This window comes from Artemia sp. Qi Xiang Cuo, chromosome 18 (genome assembly GCF_049724085.1).
Source record: "Artemia sp. Qi Xiang Cuo chromosome 18, ASM4972408v1, whole genome shotgun sequence".
Classification (NCBI taxonomy): Eukaryota; Metazoa; Arthropoda; class Branchiopoda; order Anostraca; family Artemiidae; genus Artemia; species Artemia sp. Qi Xiang Cuo.
In genome coordinates, this window is record NC_142811.1 from 30,602,319 (window position 1) to 30,615,164 (window position 12,846).

The window sequence follows — 12,846 nt, forward strand, 5'->3', positions numbered from 1 at the left end:
TTGCTCTGTAAATATATCCAAGCCGTTGACCACAACTTGGCAAAAGCCTGCAAACATTTTGAAACTGCTTAGTAGGCATTGACGGGCCTATAACAAGACACTGATTCTTCGTTTGGCCCGCTGTATTTAAAACAGGAGATTTTCGCAAGGGATCTGAACAATAAACTGACATTTCTAAATGTCTTTCGCCTTCAAAATATCTCCAATGCCAGGAGTTCATCAAAAGAGCCATATAGATACTCTCCAAAAAAGGCTATAGACTTCCCCCAAAAAATCTATAGTCAAGTTACAAACTTCTTCACGTCTCAGTTGAAGGGATGGTTTTCGAATCATCATTCTATTTTTAAAACACTATGCGGCTTCAAGCCAGGTACCTCTGAAATTTTCGGAAGGAATAATAATTCAGAGCGTTCATATTTACTAGATACTTCTAACAGATGGAGAGCTCGAATTGTAGAAGAAGAAGTAACAGAGGGTCGACCACAAGAAAAATATTTCTGCTCTACCTCCTCTTGATGTGTACAACCCTGATTGTTTTCCGAACACGGCAGTCCTCTGTCCCCCTAACAATCGTCGCAACTTGGTCAGTTTGAACTGCTACTCCAAAGCTTTTCTGCTTTATAACGGCCCAAGATAAGGCACCGCAAGGCAGTCAGCAACAAACACTTGACAAGCCTGGTATTATTGTTAATTGACAGAGAAATGACCATTAAAACTGCTTAAATTTTTGCCAAATTTGTCACTGAATAAAAAAGCAGGTTCCCGTTGGTTTTATTTTCTTTTTTCTTATGTTATTCCGCATATGGCCTGACATTATAATCCCTCTACAAAGATAGAGGTATTGACACATTTACAACTTAAAAAAAAAACAACATATCATATAAAATCTTTTGGATACAGGCTTTTTTTTAATGGGTAAGGGAAAAGAGTTTTTTTTTTTTTTTTTTTTTTTTTATATATTTGGGAATATAGATGTATCTCATGGAAGGTTAATACAGTTAAAAGTTTCGGTTTATACACCGAAATTTTCTTATGTAATTCCGCATACAGTCTGACATTATAGTCTCTCTACAAAGATAGGGGTATTGACACATTTACCACTGAAAAAAAAAACAAAAAAAAAACCATATAATATTAACCTTGTTTGATTTTGTAACAGCAGCCCTTTTGAATTTCACTCGTCTTCTCTGTTGCCTTGTTTTACGTTCAGATTTGGATTGGGTTTAACACTCTAGAACAATTCCTTACATATAGCCTTTCAAGTGTAGGCCTACTATAGTTCCTATCGAGATTTTTGTACCAAATTCAATAAACATCAGCGTTATGACATACCACATAATTAAGAAAAGAAACTGTTACAAAACCAAACATAAAAAAGGTTAAACTGAAACACACTAGTAATTCCAAATGGTCTCATAAACTAAGCATAAAAGAGGAAAATGTTATTCAATTATTTCTGCATAGCAGAATCAATGCCTCCCCATACCCTCTCAGGGTGGGCCCACTATTCACCGACAGCTGAATGCTTTCTACACAAAAATATTCAATTTAGAAACAAAATAAAAATGGGACAACAAATATTATGTTTTACTATCCATGTCTTTTTCTGGAAAGATATCATTTCCACTTGATTTAAGTTTGACCATTAATTGCATGGTATAATACTGTTAATTATATCCCCTTTCTGAATCCCAACTTGGAAATGCATATTCTCAAACTTAAATTTCGAAGTGGATAAGGAAATTAATTCCGGAAAGTGCTTTCCCGGTTCTGCGGTTAAATGTATGCTAGGAACTTGTTAAAACGATGACCTCATTCCGTTTCAAACTTTTAATTAAATAAAAAAAAACAAGTTTTTTTTTACTGAAAGTAAGGAGCAACATTAAAACTTAAAACGAACAGAAATTATTCCGTATATGAAAGGGGCTGTCCCCTCCTTAACGCCTCGCTCTTTACTCTAAAGTTTGTTATTGTTTAAAAGCATAGATTTATGAAAAAAAGTCTAAGCTTAGCTTAAGCAGTAAGATGTTGAGGAGGGAAAAGCCCCTCTAGTGTGTAAAATACTGTTCATTTTAAGTTTTAATGTCGCTCCTTACTTTCAGTTAAAAAAACTTGTTTTTTTATATTTAATTTTCGAACATTTTTGAATTAATGGAGGTTTTGATTTTGGCTCACCGTACATGAATAATTAAATAAAAATTGCATATTAATTTTACTTTTATTTGGTTAAATGGCTTTCTCGAAAGTTGTTTAATTTTATTTACGAACGTTTTTATTAGTAATAAATATAAGTAACTTACGAATTAACTTACGTAACGAACTTCTATATCCATATATTTTTAATACGTATATAAGGGGGTTCGTCCCCTAGTCAAAACCTCGCTCTTTACGCTAACATTCAAATTTTGTTCCAATTCTTTAAAAATGGCCCCTTAATCACAAAGGCCGTTAATTAGAATAAATAGCTCTTATGAAAGTACTAAAAAAATCTTTAGAGTAAAGAGACAGGTATTGAATGGGGGACAAACCCAATCCTAAACTTAATAATTTCTGTTCGTTTTATGTATTTACGTGGCTCCTTACTTTCAATTTAAAAATGTGTTTATTTTTTTATTTAATTTCTCATCGTTTTTTTAAATAATGCTGGAAAATCCGGCGCCCCCTTCATAGTAATGTCCCTTCCCCCATGGAAAGATCCTCCCACATAACAACCCGACCCCTCCGCCACTACCAGAAAAAAATCCTCCTTGAAAACGTCTGTATGCTTCCCAATAACCAATACTATATGTAAACATTGGGTAAAGTTCATAACTTTCAGCCCTCCCCCCGGGGACTTTGGGGAATTAAGTTATCCGATAAGACATATTTATTATATTTTTGACCATGCTGAACAAAATGGCTATCTCAAAATTTTGATCGGGTGACCTTGGGAAAAAAATGAGCGTGGAAGGGGGCCTAGTTGCCCTCCATTTTCTGGTCACTTAAACAGGGCACTACAACTTTTAATTTTCGTTCAAATGAGCCTTCCCACAATATTCTAGGACCACTGTGTCGATACGATCACCCCTAGGAAAAAAAAAAAAAAAACACAAACAAATAAACACGCATCTGTGATCTTTCTTCTGGCAAAATAAAAATTTCCACATTTTTGCAGATAGGAGCTTGAAATTTTTGCATTTGGGTTTTCTGGTTCGCTCGATCCGATGATTAGATTTTCATTAAGGTTCTATAGCTTTTAGGGGGCCTTTCCCTCTTTTGTCGCAAATCAGCCAAATTTTCTCAAGCGCGTAATTTTTGATGGGTAGGACTAAACTTGACGAATATATTTGATATCAGTATTAAAATCTGATTCTTTTGATGTATCTATTGGTATCAAAATCCCGTTTTTTAGAGTTTCGGTTACTATTGAGCCGGGTCGCTCCTTACTTACAGTTCGCTACCACGAACTGTTTGATTCTGTCTAAATTGCAAGACTGCTTGGTGACTTAGATGAGATAATTTTCAAACAAGTTCCATGTGTGACCTACTGCTTTAAGTTAAAATAGAGCCTTTCCGTAGATAGGAAGTTGACATCAATAGAGCTAGGTCCTCCTATTTAGTTCTGCCTGAATCTATAATATATTTATACAACAACAAAATCAGTTCAATTCTTAAATGTCATTCATTAAGGCAATTTATGCTTCTTCTATGCTATCCTGATAGACATGCCTATGTTGAAAGCCTTGCCATTATGCAGAGTGACCGTTGGAGACCGACTGCTTCCAATAAGAGCCACCTGAGGGCCGAAACATCATTGACTTTACGGTTTTTTAATAGAATCCGAAACGTCTAGACACCTCTCCCTGATTTTTTAGTGTTGATCAGCTTGCATCTCCCCTTCCAATTAAATTATACAATTCATGAGCATGTTTTAATCATGTATTAATAATAAAATAGCTGGAGAAAACTTCCGTGTACATGTTAATACAAAAGAATGAGCCAAGCCTGAACGGCTCGGCTCATTGACTTTTGACTTTTTTAAAAACACCAATGGGTTTGATTTTAAATAGAATTCAATTAGTTGAAAATCAAGGTTATGCTTGTTTTTTTTTTAATTTACAAATACTCTCAGACGAAAAAGGAGAAGCCTGAGGTAGAGGATAGCAATAATCAAACTGAGCTCAACTAAAACACAAATTCTGGAAATAATATCTGATGTGAAAAAAAATGTGTGATCCGATATAATTAAAATAACTTTGCCTTGGATCATGTTCTTATTAGCATTCTTATCGTTGTTTGGGAAAAAAACACTAAAATTATTTTATGACGTGTATTTTTCCAATCGTCACACCATCTTAACATTTTAACCATAAATGTAATATATAACTGTTCAACCGTGTATTTTGTTATCTAAAACTATTTCCGCCGTCATTATTGTTGACAAATAGCATAATTCAAGTGTTTGGAACAAATGAAACATGGTGAGAAAGGGCTAGGAAAAGGCCACAGAAAGGGGTGAAGCATTTTTTTTTTTTTTTTTTTTTTTTTTTTTTTTTTTTTTTTTTTTGGTCCACTTCGACGGGATAGGTCAACCGCAAACAAAAATCCGTCATTATCTGTCCGAATAACCTCAGAAAAAATAAGGACCCACTTTTCTTTGTGGCCCAAGTAAGACTGCGATCAATAAGCACCCGATCTTTTGTTTTTCTTACAAGATTACAATGCAACACGAAAGAATATTTACTGTGCACATGGCTTCAGTTTCAGTCAAGAGAGCAAAAGGACTAAAAAAAGAGGTCTATGTATGATATGCATATATATTATACATGCATGCATGTACATTTAACTATAAACATTAAACTGAATGTTGAGAGGAGAGTGACCCATTGTTTTCACTACAGACATTCGCTTTGGTTTTATTCTTATGTAGTAACATCGGTGATGGAAGCAAAAAAGTTGTCATTTATTTTGTGTTATTTTTAAAAACAACTGTTTTTTTCTTACTTAAAATCTTTTTGTTTGTGATCTTTTTTCGTTGAGAAAGGCCCACGGACGTGGGGCTGACATATTCGGATTTTTTTTTTTAATTGAGGTGTTGTTTTGTTTATTTTTCGTTCACTGCTTTGTTAAAATTAGAACCCGTTTTTCTCACTTAATTTTTCGTGCATGTACATTATGCATGTATATGCATATATTTTATACATACATGTATGACATGGATATATTTATATATAGCACCGGGATCCCATGCTTCGCCCGGGTCCCGGCATTCGGCACGCGGTAGGCTTGTATATATTTGATTCTCTAAATACGCCTAAGCACAATCATCGGGTTATTCTTTAGTTTTAAGTCATGAGGTGTCAAGTCAGCAATTTCAATTGAATTAAAAGATTCCGGCGTGAGTTACATTCCTCCTTCCTGTTAATGCATCAAAGAGCCATCCATTTTATAGGATTTGTTTTTTCCTGGGGCTCGTTGTTATTCACACTGTTGCTTCTCCTCTAACTGAAAATCTCATTTACGATTCGATGTGATCATCGCTGTGGCACATATTCTAACCACAGATTTTTATGTCACATTTTCGTTTGCAATTCAATGTAATACTTGCTGATTCTTGTTCCTTGCCTTTTCTTTAGCTGTTCGGAGTCATTTGTCATCTTTTGGAATTTGGCACGTGCCATAGATACTAAGAATTAATTCCTCCTTCTTTTTTATCCTTTACAGACTCAAACATACTGAACTAAGAAGTTCCTTCATTCCATGTAATTCTGCTTCGTCTTCTAACCACAAATTTCGTTGGGCAACATTTTCGTTGCATTGTTGGGGTGACGACACTCACATGATTTTTTTTTCTCCAAAATTAACACTCTAAATGAATTTTCTCAAACTCGTGACCTATCTAGATCGTTTTAAGGCCAGGAAATTCCAAGATGCAAATTTTCAAAAAAGAATATTGAGTCGTTTTCAAGAAAAATTTCTAACTACAAAAACAAATACATACACAGCTGCTCACTTAAACATATGATATACATGAAACGTAAAGCAATCTTTGAAATAAGAAGAAAAGCTGCTAACACCAACATTCCAACAATAATTATCTTTGTACCGCGCAAAATTCTATTTAAAATCAAAACTCCGGAACCTTTGCTTTAGTTTTCCGAAACAGGCCTAACCAAAGGCCATACTTAATAGCCTCAAACCGGGTTTGGCAGAAGTAACGCCCTTTTTTGGTGCTAACGTACCTACTACATGCTGAATAAACTGTAAAAATCACCAACTTTCTTTAAATTCAATTAACAGGTATCGTCCTACCTGCTCGGACAGGACAAGCGAAATATTGAAAATTTAATTCCCTTGCAAGAGATAAATCTAAAACGCTGTGTATGCATGTATAATATTAGAATTTCGCTGAAGTGTCCTTAATTAGGTCAACAAAAGCAAACCTGTTGAATTAGTCAAACTTATTTTGATTAAGATAAGTTTAGAGCTACAGGGCATGGTAGTAACAATAACTGTACTTCCTGGGATAATACTAAACATCACTGAACCTGAGAAACGACGCTATCCTACTCAGAAGGAAAGTTTAAGGCAGCCAAAAGTCAGCACTTCACAGCTCCTGACTCTAATCCACATAGCTCATTAACCATACTTATCACCATCATGCAAATCTTCACCCTACAAACAACGTTTAGATAATAAAAGATAAAAATCCTCCAGATCCATTGCTGGAGCATAGGGCGTCGAATGGAAACATAGAGCATAGGGCGGAAAGGGCGCTTATCGACGCATAGGGTGCAAAAGGCGTCAAATCGACGTTTCAGTTGCTGGGTATTTTTTTACAGGGACAAGTAGCAAGCTTGTTGCCCAGCCTTACTGCGGTGGGGATCAAACCCCGGGCCTTTATTGCCAAGCAGAGCATCAATCCACTGTACTACGATAGAGTAACCTACGTTTAGACTAGGCAAAACAGAATTCTTTAGCAGCTATAATTTTTTTTCCGTTTAATTAAAATAAATAAAACAAAGGGCGTTACTTTTGCAGCTTGCTGTAATTTAGTAAAGTAAAAGAGAAAATGCTTAGCTTATTTTCTAATCTAATGCAGGAGCTTTAAGAAACTTAGCTATACAAGGGTAAATATCAGCAGGACAAGGGTCTACCTCACATGGGGGTGGAGCATTCCTGAAAGATGGTATAATCTTGAAGGTGATCGATCCGCGAAGATCACGCTGAAATATAAAAAAATTCAGATAATTTTTTTTTAAACCCATTTGTTTGTCCTTACAAAATTAATAAAACTAAGTTATAAACGGATAATTCTGGGGACATAAATATGGTCTAACATATATCTATGATTTCTATCTTTTCCATCTCTAAAAAGCTTCAGATATATCCTAAACATAACTGAAATTAAAAATATATTCTTAAAATTCAAACACAAGAATTAAAGAAATTTTTTTTTGGCACCGTTAAGCGTTATATATTTGAGACTTCCATGAAAATTAGAGAAAACTTGTTTTTAAAATTCATTTCCTTCTGAACCAAAAATACGTAGTTTTCAAATCAGAATCAACTCAATAGCATTGAATTAGTGAGAAGCGTAATGTCTGTCATGAATAGTTTTTTCCCAGCCACTTTGTATGGAAGGTGTACTCATTCGATTGGCTAGCGAAAGTTCTAGCACAACTTTCAAGGGCTGAAACTGATTAGAAGATAACCAGCTCCCATCCCGTCCTTATTTTTGCCCCCGGGTATGTTCGTACCCACCCAAGGCACCAGGTCAAAATATCTAGATAAAAATTTTCCTCGGTATAGTCGAAAGATTGAAAAAAATATGCCTCTGGCGATTAAATAGCCAACAAAGTCCAAGGGCCAGGAATTATGCAAGTTTCTCATTATTCACAAACAGGTTTAGTTGACAACACATGGTAGAAAAATGGCTGTCTGATCGGTTTGAAACTTTCAGTGATCCAGGGACCCCAAACTTTTGTTGGGGGTATGCTGTTCAGAGATACAAAAATTGGCGAAAAAGCAATTTGTCTCTTATATGATGGGGAAACACCCCCACAAGTTGCTCAAGGAAACTGTGATAATCTCTAAAAAATTGTTCAGAAAAAGCAACAAAAAAAAATTCAAGTTTTACTTTTCCAAACGGCTTGAAAACTATATCCACAACGCCCATGACCAGGGGAACTCAAGTAACAACGAAAACGGTACCATGTCTCATTCGGGAATTATTTCACGAGATGGGGTGAGGGGCCCTAAACTGTAAAAAAACACTCTAAAGTCACTAACAAATTTTGATGAACAAAAAAAAGAAACAGACTTGAAATAACACGAAAAGAAACAGGGAGATATTAAAAACTTTCTTCTAGATAAACGTAAAAACGGAACGCTTTTACGTTCTAACGTAAAAACATTGCTAAAAACACTTTTATTCTACATAAAACCTTCGTTGACAAAGCAATCTTAAAACTCCCTTGGAATATATGAAAGAACAGAATCCCAGCCTAGCTCCAATACATCAAAGCCACGGAATGTTCAGCAAAGGAACGTCCGACTGTATACAGTAACTATTAAACGTTGTTATCATACTGTCATGATGTTTACAATGGAAATTAAACTTTTTTCAATAAGAAAAAAAAGAAAAGTTATTTATCACAATGGAATGGAGAAATCTTGGCAGATTACCAAAAGGACGGAAAATATCTTGTGGGAGAGAATAGCAATCCCCCTGTAAAACGAACTTTTCTGGCATCTTTATTTATTCATTAAAAAAAAAACTTAAGAAGTTAGAACCTAAGGCTTGTTCCTACGGTTTCAACTGCAGCTAAGAATCTTTGGTAACACTATTTACAAAAACGTAAAAATAATGCTTTGTCTGCAAAAAAACGTTGTCAACAATTCAATAAAGTTTGATTACGCGTGAATCATGAAATGAAACCAAGCCATAAAGAAAGTTTGAAATGATATTTACAATGATCAAAACGGAAATAAAAACGGATTAAAACGTATAGAACACAAAAGTTACGCAAAGATATTTCTTAAAAGAACGAATATATAAGTTTAATTTTTCTTGTTAAAAATTTTTATACATCTGGCAAAAGACCTCACCAAAACTTCCTGGCAACAATTTTCGACTGTTTATCGAATTACTTTATGTGTTTAGAATTGTTGCTGACAGTTTTGGTCAGGACGACAAAAACACTGTTGAAAGAAATGAAGAAAGCATTGAAAAATACTTAAACTTTTTGTTGTTTGCTTTTTTCGTTTTTTTACCCTCAAACCCCTTTATTTTTAATACTCATAAGTAGCAACATAACAAAACTCCAGAGTATGATCCAAGGGAAAAGTACCGTATGGCAGGGTAAAAAAATCCAAGACAAGCTAGGATTTTACAGCCACAAAATACTAAAAGAGGGCACGGTCAGTTTCGAATTGGTGACTTCCATTGAACAGTCACTACCAAAATATGAAAATTTTTCACACTCAGCATTTAGATTTGCTATAACCAATGCAACAATATCATAGGCAACGCAATCGCGCTGCCCAAGTAAAGAACGATGTTGGCATAATGTATTATTTATTTTTTGTTTTCTTCCATACCAGGGCACTTCGTATCGAAGGAGTTGTCGTAGAAACTTAAAAAAGAGCTCATTCGATTGGAAATTGGAATGACTAGTGCCCTTTTTAATAGTCAAAAGTGACTGGAAGGCAGCTAACACCCCTTCCACGCCCACCATTTCCCGAAACACATCCCATCAAAATTTTGTAGATAGTCATTTTGTTCAGCGTAGTTGATTTCCAGATAGAAATTATGTTTTTGAGGAAGACGCTCCCCACAGCCCTAAGGGCAAGGGTTGTAAGTTATCACCTGGGGGCATATAAGGTTTTTATAGAAAGCGTTGTCGTAAAAACTTCAAGAAGGGCACATTCGATTGGAAATTGAAATGACCAGTGCCCTTTTTAATACTCGAAAGTTATTGGAAGGCAACTAACACCCCATCCAAGCCCAGCATTCCCCCAAACGCATCCAATCAAAATTTTGAGATATCCATTTTATTTCAAGCAGTTGAAAGTTCTGGATTTTTTACCTTTGAGCAGGCCACTCCCCCCAAAGTCTTCAGGACAAGGGTTATAAGCTATGCCCTGGGGGCATACAAGATTTTTTATTGAAATCTTTGTCGTAGAAACTTGAAAAAGGGCTCATTCGATTGGAAATTCAAGGGGCTACTGCCTTTTTTAATGGATGAAAGAGATTTGAGGGCACCCCCCCGCTCATGCCCACCTTTCCCCCAAACACATCCAATAAAATTTTTTAGATAGCCATTTTATTTAACGTAGTTGAAAGTTTTGGAAATTAGGTCTTTAAGGATGACAACCCCTTCCCCTCACCGGCCTCAGGGCAAGGGTTTTAAGTTATGCCCTGGGGGCACATAAGATTTTTTATAAAAGCGATGTTGTAGAAATTTCAAAAAGGGCTCATTCAATTGGAAATTGAAAGGGCTAGTGCCCTTTTTAATACTCGAAAGTAATTGAAGGGCAAATGGCCCCCCTCTCACGCTCACCATTTCCCCAAACACATCCAATCAAAATTTTGATACATCCATTTTGTTCAACATAGTTGAAAGTTCTGGAAATTAGGTCTTTTTGGATGATAACCCCCTCAGAGCCCTCAGTGCAAGGGTTGTAAGTTATGCTCTGGGGGCATATAAGGTTTATATAGAAACCTGTTGTAGAAATTTCAAAAACGGCTCATTTGATTGGAAATTGAAAGGGCTAGTGCCTTTTTTAATAGTTGAAAGTGATTGGAAAGCGACTAACGTCCCTCTCACGCCCACCATTTCCCCAAACACATCCAATCAAAATTTTGAGATAGCCATTTTATTTAACGTAGTTGAAAGTTTGTAAATTGGGTCTTTAAGGATGACAACCACCCTAACAGCCTTTAGGGTAAGGTTGTAATTTATGCTCCGGGGGCATCTAAGGTGTTTATAGAAAGCGTTGTCGTAGAAACTAAAAAAAGACTCGTTCGGTTGGAAATCGAAAGGCCTAGTGCCCTTTTTAATAGTCCAAAGTGATTGGAAGGAGTGACATTTTTCATAGGCAGCGTAATAGCGCTGCCTATGTAAAGAAAGATGTTGGCACAATGTATTATTTATTTTTTGTTTCCATACCCGGGCACTTCGTATCGAAGTTGTTGTAGAAACTTCGAAAAGGGCTCATTAAATTGAAAATTGGAGTTACTAGTGCCTTTTTTAATAGTCGAAAGTGATTGGAGGGCAACTAGCCCCCCCCCCCCCCCAATCCCACGCCCATCATTCCCCCAAACACATCCAATCAAAATTTTAAGATAGCTAGTTTGTTCAGCGTAGTTGATTTCCACATAGAAAATACGTTTTTGAGGAGGACACTCCCCCACAACCCTCAGAGCAAGGGTTTTAAGTTATATCCTGAGGGGACATAAGAACGATGTTGGTACTTTGTATCATGTATTATTTTTTTCCTTTTAGAGCAGGGCACTTCGTATCGATCAAGTTGTCAAAGAAACTTCGAAATGGGCTCATTCAATTTTGCCCTTTTTAATAGTCGAAAATTTTTGGTGGGTAACTAGCCCCCCCCCCCCCACGCCCATCATTCCCCCAAACACATCCCATCAAAATTTTGAGAGAGCCATTTTGTTCAGCTTAGTTGATTTCCAAATAAAAAATATATTTTTGAGAAGGACACTCCCCCATAACCCTCGGGGCAAGGGTTTTAAGTTATGCCCTGGGGGCATGTAAGAACGATGTTGGCACAATGGATTATTTATTAATTTTTTCTTTAGACCAGGGCACATCGAATAGAAGAAGCTGTCTTAGAAACTTCGAAAAGGGCTTATTCCATTGAAAATTGGAGTGGATTGTGCCCTTTTTAATAGTCGAAAGTGATTGGAAGGCAAACTAACACCCCTTCCACGCCCACCATTTCCCGAAACAGATCCAATCAAAATTTTGAGATAGCCATTTTGTTCAGCGTAGTTGATTTCCAGATAGAAATTATATTTTTGAGGAGGATACTCCCCAACAGCCTTCAGGGCAAGGGTTGTAAGTTATGCCCTGGGGGCATATAAGGTTTTATAGAAGGCGTTGTCATAGAAACTTCAAAAAAGGCTCATTCGATTGGAAATTCCAAGGGCTAGTGCTCTTTTTACTGGTCGAAAGTGATTGGAGGGCAACTAACCCCCCTCTCACACCCACCTTTTCCCCAAATGCATCCAATCAAAATCTTTGGATAGCCATTTTATTCAACGTAGTTTTAAGTTCTGTAAATTTGGTCTTTGAGCCCTCAGGGCAAGGGTTGTAAGTTATGCCCTGGGGACATATAATGTTTTAATAGAACGCGTTGTCGTAAAAACTTAAAAAAGGGCTCATTCGATTAGAAATTGAAATGGATAGTGGGCTTTTTATTAGTCGAAAGTAATTAGAAGGCAACTAACACCCCTTCCACACACACCATTTCCCCAAACACATTCCATCAAAATTTTAAGATAGCCATTTTTTTCCACGCAGTTTAAAGTTCAGGAAATTATATCTTTGAGCAGGGCACTCCCTCCACAGTCTTCAGGGCAGGGGTTATAAGTTATGCCCTGGGGGCATATAAGATTTTATTGAAATCTTTGTCGTAGAAACTTGAAAAAGGGCTCATTCGATTGGAAATTCAAAGTTCTAGTGCCCTTTTTAATAGTCGAAAGTGATTTGAGGGCAACTAACCACCCTCTCTCCGAACCTTCTCCCCAAACACAACCAATCAAAATTTTTAGATAACCATTTTGTTCAGCGTTGTTGATTTCCAAATAAAAATAACGTTTTTGAGGAGAAGAATCCCCCA

The 12,846-nt window shown here is 36.3% G+C and overlaps 1 protein-coding gene across 6 annotated transcripts in view; it reads right to left on the minus strand.

Annotated features, from left to right (window-relative positions):
* CASK (peripheral plasma membrane protein CASK) overlaps window positions 1-12,846 on the minus strand; it is a 304,568-nt gene that overhangs the window by 112,128 nt on the left and 179,594 nt on the right. For all 6 annotated transcript variants that reach the window (XM_089104332.1, XM_089104335.1, XM_089104334.1 and 3 more), the window contains exon 14: window positions 7,137-7,205. In XM_089104332.1, the coding sequence (XP_088960458.1) occupies window positions 7,137-7,205 (69 nt within the window). The remainder of the gene's footprint in view (window positions 1-7,136; window positions 7,206-12,846) is intronic.